The 11,571-nt window shown below is 39.7% G+C and overlaps 1 protein-coding gene across 1 annotated transcript in view; it reads right to left on the bottom strand.

Moving 5' to 3' along the window:
* The window catches only part of LOC114026363 (sodium/potassium-transporting ATPase subunit alpha-2-like), a 68,329-nt gene that overhangs the window by 45,454 nt on the left and 11,304 nt on the right, over positions 1-11,571 (bottom strand). Inside the window, exons 6-8 of the mRNA XM_027840042.1 lie at positions 4,630-4,764; positions 3,721-3,838; positions 1,475-1,743 (exon numbers count right to left, since the gene is read on the bottom strand). Of these exons, the coding sequence (XP_027695843.1) occupies positions 1,475-1,743; positions 3,721-3,838; positions 4,630-4,764 (522 nt within the window). The remainder of the gene's footprint in view (positions 1-1,474; positions 1,744-3,720; positions 3,839-4,629; positions 4,765-11,571) is intronic.

An 11,571-nucleotide genomic window follows, 5' to 3' on the forward strand; every position in this document is an offset into this window, starting at 1 on the left:
TGTGTGTGTGTGTGTGTGTGTGTGTGTGTGTGTGTGTGTATACACATACATATACATATACACACATATATAATCAGTTGGAATGTGTGGTCTATTCGCCAGCAGTAATATCCCTTGTATTTGTCCCCTTCTCTCTACTCATATGGCTACCACTCAGTTCAGGCTCTTACCTGGATTATGGCAATAAGCTCCTAATTGGTCTCCCTGCTTCAAGTCTCTCCTCACTCCAATCCATCCTCCACATAGCTGCTGTATTTACATTCTTAAAGCACAATTCTGACCACATCACTACCCTGATCAAGAAGCTTCAGTCATTCTCCATTGTCTCTAAGATAAGCTACAAACTACTGTGTTAGGCTCTTCAGCCCTTCATTATGTGGCTCATTGGATTTCGTATATACTCATACATACTACATTCCAGTTAAACCAGGCCACTTGCCTTTCCCCACCCGCTCACCCACTTCCCACCCCACCTTGGTACAAGCTGTCTCCTGTGTCTGGAATGCTCTCCCTTTTCATCTCTGACTCTTAGAATCCCTAGCTCCTTTGGAGGCTTAGTTCAAGTGCTAACTCCTATAAGAGGCCTCTCCTTATTCCTCCAGTTATTAATAACTGGGAGAATACTTTACATGTATTTTGTAGTTACTTATCATCATACACGTTATTTCCCACCAGTAGAATGTAAATTCCTAGAGAACAGGGACTTTCATTTTTGTCTTCAGGTGCTTAATGAATGCTTATTGAATTGAGTGAAATGAAATAGCATCTTGATGACAATCAAAGAAATGATTCCTTTCCTGGGTAGGAAGTTAGACCAAATGATCCTTCTAGGGTCTCTTTCTAAGGTTCTTAAGCTCTAAAATTCAATTATTCTGGACCGTTATTTGACTCATGAGGAAACTGAGGCCCAGAAGGGTTAATAGATTTATCCAGTGTAATACAATTAGCCTCAGATCTGGGATTAGATCCTAGTTCTTCTGATTTGTAGTCTAATCTTTCTTCTACTGTACCATACTATATCTCATGGAGGAAAAACACATTGGGAAGTAGAAGGGTCATAGCATAACAGGGGGTTGAGAATGGGCATCAGCATAATTTTGAAAGCTAAATAATTTCTGGCAACTATTTATACCTAGCCAGGATCTTAGAAATCATATAGTTTAACTCCTTCATTTTACAGATCAGGAAACTGAGGCCCAGAGAAGAGAAGTGATTTATCCATGGTCCCATAGTTCATGGTAGAAGATTCAAACTGAGGTCCTTTGATTTTAAACCCAGTGCTCTTTTCACTATACTCTGTAGCCTGCTTTCTGACCTGTAATACCTAGAATGCTACGCAGAGGCATATGAAAACAGGTATTAGTTGATACAGTACTGTGTGACATGTCTCAGAGGTATAATATAAGGCCCACAACTCTGCCTTAACCTTTCTCTAAGGCAACCTTGTCCCCGACTTTTGCTTTTGCCCACTCACGGTGACAGTGGCCAGTAGCCCCTCAGGTACATTGGCCACAATGATGCCGATGAGGAAGATGACAGCCTGTAGCCAGCCGTAACCCAGGAAGAGGGAGAGAAAGAAGAAGGAGACACCCAGAAATACAGCCACCCCTGTGATCAGCTGGATAAAGTGCTCAATCTCAGTGGCAATGGGTGTCTGGCCAGCTTCCAAGACAGAGGTCAATGAGGCAATGCGGCCCATCACTGTGTGGTCTCCAGTGGCAATCACAATGCCCTGGGCCGTTCCTGTGGATGAAGTGGGAAGAACAATTACTGAAAGTGCTCTTTTCTTACTATGGGGAGGGCTTTGGACCTGTTCAGAGGAAATGAATAATATCCAAAATGGAACATGGATAATATCCAAAATTGAACCAGAGACTCCAGCCCCTTTGAGGATCTTTCTCATTCAGGAAATGTTTTAAAGTTACCATACTTGGAATCAGGAAAACCTGGGTTAAATTCTTCCTTAGAAATTTACTAGCTACGTGACATAAACAAATTAATTACTCTTGGAACCTCCTTTTCCTTATCCTTAAGTTGGGGATAGTTGTGAGGTTAAAATAATGGAATCTATGTAAAGCATTTTGCAAACTTTAAAGCATTATATAAATGTAAGTCATTCATTCTCATCTATAAATCGCCCCTGCCCCCCCCCGCCAACACCATGCCTCCAGCCTTTGGACTGTTTCATATTCAGGTCTGAGAGGTGGGGTCTCCTCTATTCCAAAATTTCACAGTCTCTTGAGACAAATGTTTTGTTACCTAATTACTCTTCCTGTTCAGTTTTTCATTATCCCAAACTATAAATCCATTTACTCCTGTTTTTTTGCTCAGTTGCTGAATGTTTTTCAAAACCTCTAGAAATGGAACCATGTAGTTCTCTTTCTGGTAGTAGTATAAGGCCAAACACCTTTCTTATCTTTACTCTAGAACCCTATCCCAACCCTGTCATAGCCAGTTGGAGCCTTTTGCATTCTGGTGGGCAGCACAAACCATAGAATCCATGTTTTTGCCCTTAATTAGTGTCCTTCTTTCTCCTGCACCAGCACTTATACAAACGTTTACACGATGACACCAAATAATCAGTAGTAAGTGAGCTTCAAATCAAAGCGCTTGTAAGATCAGAGGGAAGAAGGATCATTGAGGGGAAGATTCTACATGATCATCTAAACTCAGGGATCAGGAACTCTCCTGAACTCTCACTGCATTAATTGTTGTAATAATAACATTTTTATAATGCTCTAAGGTTTTCAAATGCTTTCCTCACAACAACGCTGTGAGATAGGTAGTGCAAATATTATTGTCCCCATTTTACGGATGAGGAAAACTGTAGTGAAATGACTTGCCTAGAGTCACACTAATAAATGGTAAAGGTGGCGTTTGAATCCAGGCTTTTGCGTCTCTGAGGCCCGTATTCTTTATTCTACCCTGTAATCTGCTTCTCACACTTTCCGTTTTCTCCGTGGCTGATATTTGCTCTGGCTTCCAAAATCAAAAACGGAGGTCAGAGTGGGCACCCACAGATTCAAAGAATCTCAGTGTTGGACAGGACCTCAGAGGCTGTATGATCTATGACTAACACCTGAACAGGAACCTCATTTTAATATCATCTAGACTCTCTTAAAAAAAAAAAACCTTTAGTGAAATATAGGTCTTTTATTCTCCCTCCAAAGGCACCTGTTCTGATTTTGGATAACTCTGATTGTTTGGAAGTTTTCTTCATATATTAAACCTAAATCTAGCTTCCCCACATTGCTCCTAGTTTTGTTCTCTAGAGCCAAAATGAACAAGTCTTCCACGTGACAGATCTGAAGACGGTTACCGTGTGTAGCCTAAGTCCTCTTCAGGCTAAACATCCCTAGGTCCTTCCTCTAATTTTTGTATGATACTGTCTTTATTCCCCTCACTCTCCTTGCTGCCCTCTTCTGGATGAATTGTGGTTTGTCCAAAGTCCTTTGCTTGGCAGGTACATCAAATTCCTCCCCTTCCCCCCTTTACTACCCAGTATCCTAGTGTACCTAGAGAGATCTCCTTTCTGGGTCGAGGATTTGGGGAGGTGTTGAAACTATTTGCTGAAAAGGGCGAATGAAATGGAATCTAAACCATTGCCCTCTTGTCTGCCTTTACTGCTCTGCTAATTAGCTGGCAGATGAGAATTTCATTAACACCTAATAGTGAGTCTTAATCCCAGTTGGATTAAGTGAGCTGTCATACAAACTTCACCTTCCACACAGTTGGTGGAGTAGAAGCAGATGTTACTGGTTTCCAAGGGATTGGGGTGACTAAAATCGGGACCACGGGTTTGTGGTTCTGACTCGCCAGTCAGGGATGAATTATCCACCTGAGATGGAAAAGAAAAAGAGGTCATCAACATGTGAGACACATAGGGAACATGTGGAGACAGATAGATGAAACAATCAATAAATATTTACCAAACATCCACTGTGTATTAGGTCCTGAGGACACAGAGAAAAAGGAAAGTCTCTGACCTTTGAGGAACTTACATTTTATTAGAAGAGATACTACATACATGCATAAATATATGCAGAATATATATATGTACACACACACACACACACACACACACACATATATATATATATATATATATATATATATATATATATATATATATATATATATATATATATATATACATACATACAAAGTAGTTTGGCAAGGGAGAGTTCTGGGAACTAAATTCACCCAGAGGCCCCTATACCTGCCAGCACGAGTAGGGTACACAGACATCCATAGCCACAGAATAATAGAATTTGAGAGTTTGAAGGGATGGCAGTGACTATCCAGAAGTTCAACTCATACACAAAAAGAGTCCCTACTTGACATAGCCAAACAGAGTGCTCAAAGGTCACAAGTTACAGACATTGAGACATCCCACCATCAGGCATGGACACAGAGAGACATACACCACCACCCCCTATCCACAGGACTCTCTTCTCTTGTGACCTTCTTAGGTTTTGAGGGACAAGAACACGGTTCTCTTTTCTGGGTCTATAACAGTGCCACAGTTCTAGTCTATCTAGTTTTGCCTCCTCCTCACCCTGCTAAGATTCTCGACCCTGTCCTTATGGAGAGCACCTCAACTAGTCCCTCTTGGGCCTGCAGACTCACCTTACATCCATGGGCAGAGATGACCCGGAAATCAGCAGGGATTCGGTCTCCACCCTTCACCTCCACCAGGTCTCCCCGAACCACATTCTGTGCATCGATCTGCATCCTCTCCCCTTCCCGAATCACTAAGGCTTGCTGTGGAGAGATAACTGGAGGTTACTGTCAAGGTTTCCTCCTCTTGTCATTGGGTTTCCTCTTTAGCTGAACTTCACCTGTACGGGACTAGACTATGGAAACTTTCATCCTATTATCTGAGCCAGAACATTTTCACCTATGTGGGTTTACACTGTTGAAAGCCACACTGCATACCAACATGCTAAAGGTCGTTTTGGGGCTGCTTGATTCCACAAAACTTTCTCATTAAATAACTCATTCAACTTAGATTTCCCCTGCCTATGGTTGACATGTCTCCCCAGGTAACTTCTTCATTTCTTACTCTGTGAATCCCTAGAATCCAGGCATACTGAATTAGGTACAATCTCCTTTCTGGGGCTATCTCATCTCCCTCAATGTATAGTCTCGTTTCTAAATACTTTGATCCCCATCACCATTTCCAGATCTCTCTTCTGTTATCCCACCTAGTAACCAGTCTGGGCATAAAGATCCAAAGTGAAGAAGGTCATATGCTTGATGCCAAAGGTCAATCAGGACTCACTTCAGCATCTGAGCAGAGAACTGCGTAATTTGGTAAAACTCTAATACCGTTTGCATCAGCAAAGCTGAGGTTAGAGCAAAAGTCCTCTGACCAGTTGACTATTAGTGCCCTCTGCCTTGGATGGCTGGTTCAGCTTCTGCTGAATAACTTCACCAATCTCTTCCCTAGACTGTGCCTCCATAAGGGTGCTGAGCTGACTCTGGCTTTGAAAGGGAAGCTAGGACTTGAGGACTTGAAGGAATTTGTTATGGAAGTCTGTGGAGAGGTCTCTGTTTAGGGGGTTAAACCCTTTAAGCATTGGATGATCTAAATGACTTTGTTTTCAACTCTCTGATTCTGGATATGACCCCCTAAATAGAGATCTCCCCACAGAAAGGGAGCCGCTAAAACGTCTTGGACAGGGATGTGACATGGTCAGATGTGAGCAAGCTTGCTTACGTATGACCATGTCCTATCCCTGTCCAAGAAGCTTAAGCAGCTCTCTTTTGATTCCAAGATAAAATGTGGACTTCTTGACATTCAAAGCCCTTCACAGTCTGGTTCCAACTGATCTCTATAGACTGATTTCACAAACTGTTTCATAATCCCCTCACATATTCTACATCCCAGACAAACTGGCTTATTGGCTGTTCTCCACATACAACATAATTTGTCCTCTCTCTGTACCTTTACGTAGTCTGTGCCCTATACCTGGAATGCTGTCTCTCTCTCTTCACCCTCTACCTCTTGGATTCTCTAGCTCCCTTTAAGGCTTAACTCAAATGCCATGTTCTATAATAGGAGACCTTTCCAATCACCCAGGTGTCCTCTCTTCACATACACCCCACCCCAAATTACTTTTATTTTACTGTGTATGTATCTTATCCATATCCATACTATTTCCCTTGTAGAATGCATAATCCTTTGGGGATGGGAGGCAGAAATATTTCATTTTTGCCTGTGTATCCCCACTTCTAGCACAAAGCCTGGTGTAGAGCAGCACTTAATAAATGCTTGTTGAATAATAATGCTATTTGTAGAATGCTTTAAGACTTGCAAAGCACTGTATATATATTATTATCTCATTTGAGGCCTAAAACAACAAAAATAATAATTATTATATTGTCATTTTACCCTCATTACCTCTCACCTATGCCAACACAATAACTTCTTTTTTTAGTTTTATTTATTTTATTTTTAATTTATGGAATAAAACAAGCATTTCCATAACATGGTATAATAAAAAAAAGTTGATTGCACATGAAACTGCAAATCTATTATATACAACTTGCTGTTCCTTTTAAATGTATAATAAAGTTATCATGTAAATTTCTTTCTTTCCCTTTTTCTTCACTCCCTGCCCCACCCCTGCCCTAGAGATGGCTACCATTAGACACAAATATGTGTGTGTGTGTGTGTATGTATGTATGTAAAATCTTTCTATTTATCAGTTCTTTCTCTGGATGCAGATAGCATCTTCCTTCATAGGTTCTTTGTAGTTAATTTGGGTATTTATAATAGTCAAGATGACTTATTTGCTCAAAGTTGTTCTTAAAACAATATCGCTGTTGCTCTATACAATGTTCTCTTGATCTGTTCATTTTGCTCTTCATTATTCCAGGCAAATCTACCCATGTTTTTCTAAATCACTGAGCTCATTATTTCTTATAGCACAATAGTACTCTGTCACAATCATATGCTATAACTTTTTCAGCCATTCCCCAATTGATGGACATCCCTGCAATTTCCAGTTCTTTGCCACCACAAAGAGAACTGCTGTAAGTATTTTAGAACTTAAAGGTTCTTGTCCTTTCCCCCAATCATCTTTGGAAATAACCTAGTAGTGGTATTGTTGGGTCAAAAGGTATAGGCAGTTTAATAAGTCTTTGGGCATAATTCCAGATTGCTCTCCAAAATGGTTGGATCAGTTTACAATTCCACCAACAATGAATTAGTGTCCCAATTTTTCCACAGCCTCTCCAAAATTTGTCACTTTCCTCTTCAATCATTTTAGCTGATCTGATTGGTGTAAAATGATATCTCAAGGCTGTTTTAATTTGCATTTTTCTAATCAATAATGATTTAGAGCATTTTTTCTTTTGACTATAAATATTTTGATTTCTTCATTGGAAAATTTCCTGTTCATATCCTTTGACCATTTATCAATTGGGGAATGACTTGTATTATTATAGATTTGACAAAGTTTTTTATGTATTTTAGATATGAGACCTTTATCTGATAAACTGTCTATAAAATTTCCCCCCACTTTTCTGCCTTCCTTTTGAACTTGGCTACATTTGTTTTATTTGTACAAAATCTTTTTAATTTAATATAATCAAAATTATTCATTTTATACCTCACAATGCTCTGTATCTCTTGCTTGCTCATATATTGTTCACCTGTCCATGAGTCTGATAAGCAATGTGTTCCATGCTCTTCAAATTTTCTTGTAATATCTAGGTCATGTATCCATTTTGATCATATCTTGATAAATGCTGTAAGATATTGGTCTATGTCCTATTTCTGCCATGCTGCTTTCTAGTTTTCACAACAGTTTTTTTTTAACAAATAATGAATTCTTATCCCAAAATCTTAAGTCTTTACATTTGTCAAATACAAGGTTACTGTATTTACTTGCTGCTGAAAATTGTATGTCTCCTCTGTTCCATTGATCTACCTTTCTATCTCTTAGCCAGTACCAGATGGTTTTACTAATTACTGCTTTATAATATAGTTTAAGATCGAGTACTGCTGGACTTCTTTCCTTTACATTTTAAAAAATTATTTCCTTTAATATTTTTGACTTTTTGCTCTTCTAAATGAATTTAGTTATTATTTTTTCTAATTCAGTAAAATAATTTTTTAGTTATTGTGATGGCAGTGAATATGTAAATTAGTTTAGGGTAAAATTGTAATTTTTATTATATTGGCTCTGCCAACCCATGAACAATTAATATTTCTCCAATTATTTAACTCTGATTTTATTTGTATAAAGGTTTTTTTTAAAATAATTTTGTTTATATAGTTCCTGGGTTTGTTTTGGCAGGTGTATTTTATACTATCTAGTACTCCCAGGTATCTTATACTATCTACAGTTATTTTAAATGGGGTATCTCTTACTATCTCTTGCAGGGTTTTGTTTGTGATATATAGGAATGCTGATGATTTATGTGGATTTACTTTATATCCTACTGTTTTGCTAAAATTGTTGAGTCTTTGAGATTTTCCAAGTATATCATCACATAGTCTACAAAAAGAGATAGTTTGATACACAACAACTTCTTGACTGTTCTTCTTGCCTCCTTCTTCCAGGGCTTCCCTTTCTAATCCATTCTTCACACTGCTGCCTGAGCGCTCTTGGATCGTAGAATGACAAATTAGAAAGGACTTCAATTGTCTAATACCCACTGAAAGCATTAATCGTGTATACAACACCTTGGACAAATGAAAATCTGGCTCGGCTTCAAAACCTCCTGAGATAGAAAACTTATCACATCCTTAGAGTCCCTTCCATTTTAAACAGCTCTAATTGTCAGGAAATTTTTCTTTATGTTGAGCCAAAAATCTGGTCCCAGGATGCGTTCTGAGACTAAGAACAAATCTAACCTGTCTTCTACATGTGACACATCCACCTGCACAGTCTCTCTGGCCACCTCCTTCACAGCTTCCTCACCAACCACTTTGCCATCCACATCAGAGGCCATGCTCTGGAGGGACTTCTGCTCTGGAGCCCTGATCTCCTGATCAGTGATTGCATCTCCCAGAATACTCTTTCAGGAAAGCTTCAGCCAGACTTCATTTTCTCCCCTTTGGTCACCTCTTCCACACCTTCCTCATTAACCACCTCATTGCCCTTTACTCCCTGTTTCCTTCCCCCCCTTCTCCTCCATCTCGTTCAACCCATATGTAAACAAGAATACTCTCTACAACACAGCATAATGGTGATCAGTGTCAATTTTTGCTAGAAAAGCTCCAATGAAAGGGAATTGAATGTTTTCCCAGGTAGCCCAGCACTTTTCCCTTTTATTTATTTATTTTTTGTTGTAGTTATTCAGTTGTGTCTGACTCTTTGTGACCCATTTGTGGTTTTCTTGGTGAAGACACCAGAGTGGTTTGCCATTTCTTTCTCCAGCTCATTTTACAGATGAGGAAACTGAGGCAAATAGGGTTAAGTTACTTGCCCAGGGTCACACAGCTAATAAGCGTTTGGGGCCAGATTTGAACTCAGGAAGATGAGTCTTCCTGATTCCAGGCCCAGCACTCTATCCACTGTGCCACCTAGCTTCCCCAAATGACGATAATACTGATATTTTGTTTTTTTATTTTGTTTAGTTGGTTAGTCATGTCCAACTCTTTGTGACCCCATTTGGAGTTTGCTTGGCAGAGACACTGGAGTGATTTGCCATTTCCTTCTCCAACTTACAGATGAGGAAACTGAGGTAAACAGAGTGAATGATTTGCCCAGGGTCACACAGCTAGCAAGTGTCTGAGACCAGATTTGAACTCAGGAAGATGTTTTCCTGATTCCAGGCCTGGTGCTCTACCCACTGTACCACCTAGCTGACCCTTTTCCCTTACATCAAGATTAAATTTTTGCAACTTCCACCCTTTGCTCCTAGTTGTGTGCTCCAGAGCCAAGAAGAACAAATCTAATCTCTCTACAACTTGATAGTCCTTCAAATACTTCAAGACTTTCTCCCCTAAGTCTTCTTCAGTGTAAATCTCCCTAGTTCCTCCAAATGCTCTTTGTGGAATATTCATGAGACCCTTCACTATCCTGGTCACACTCCTTTGGCTACTCTTTTGTTTGTCAACAACACATCCCATGATGCATACAATATTGTATTCATACAGAGCGTATAATAATTCTTTTGGAGCCTAAGATCTCATTAGCTTTTTTAATTGCAACTTCTCATTTCTGTCTCATAGAGAGTTTGTAGTTCACTGAATCTCATGTGTATCTTTCACATGATCTGCTTTCGAGATTACCCCCGCCCCCTCCACCCCAAATCCTGTACTTCTGTGGTTAAGTTCTGGAGCCCAAATTTAGGACATTACATTTTTGCCTATTATATTTTACTTTGTTAGCATCAGTTTACCCGCTCCAGCCTGTCAAGATCTTTTTGAATTCTTTCATCCAATAATTCATTACCCCTCTTAGCTTTCTGTCATCTACAAATTTGATAGCCAATTGTACCTCCATTCAATTCCTTGTAAAAAATGTTAACATTTTCAGGATCAGAGCGCTGGGGCTGTCCATTAGAGACTCCACTCTCCAGGTTACACCAGTCCATTAGTCATTGCTCTTTGAACCCTGTTGTTAAACCAGATCAAAACCTACCTAATCCACCTGTCTTGTTAGTAATGACAGATAGGCTTTGTCCATTGCATTGTATTGCTCCTATTTACTGGTCTAATAAATCTGTCTAAAAAAGTCAGTGTGGTTAGTTCATCATGGCGTCTCACAAGTTGCAAAGGACTTTAGAAGTCATCTTGTCTAATTTCCTGACCAGTACAAGAATGTTATATATTTGTTGTTATGTCATTTTTTGGTTTTGTCCAACTCACTGTGACCCCATTTGGGATTTTCTTGGCAGAGATACTGGACTAATTTGCCATTTCCTTCTCCAGCTCATTTTACAGATGAGGAACTGAGGGAAACAGGGTTAAGTGACTTGCCCAGGTCACACAGTACCATGTTTCACCACGTAATCGTCGCAGATTTTATGCCAATTTTTTAGCAAAAAAGTGGGGTGCAACTATTATGAGAAGCTTTAAAAAGTTGTGCCAGTATTACTTGTCTTTTAGTTTCCGCCAGTCTAACACTAACTTTTCACGCACTGAAAACTGTCTTTCCTCAGCTCTGTTTCCATGCTGTTCAGCGAACACAATCACTTTCAGCTTGAAGCCCGCAGAATAGTTTTTATATTTACCCATAATCAGAAAGAAATGCTTCACACATTAATGTATCGAACGGTACAGTTTAGCTAGGGGGGAATAAACAAGTCTTACCATATCACGTGACTTACTCATGGCAGCTTCGCCTGCCCTCCTGCTCTCCTTGTGACTACACCTCTTCACTGGGTTGAGTGACAATACCATTAGTACTACAGTGCTGTAAACAAACCACACAAGGTGACTTTCGGAAAAGTACTGACAATGCGGGTGTGCTGAGAATTCTAGGCTCGTGGTNTCACTGGGTTGAGTGACAATACCATTAGTACTACAGTGCTGTAAACAAACCACACAAGGTGGCTTTCGGAAAAGTACTGACAATGCGGGTGTGCTGAGAATTCTAGGCTCGTGGC

The sequence above is a fragment of the Vombatus ursinus genome, unplaced genomic scaffold (assembly GCF_900497805.2).
Source record: "Vombatus ursinus unplaced genomic scaffold, bare-nosed wombat genome assembly UNPS02014838.1, whole genome shotgun sequence".
Taxonomy (NCBI): domain Eukaryota; kingdom Metazoa; phylum Chordata; class Mammalia; order Diprotodontia; family Vombatidae; genus Vombatus; species Vombatus ursinus.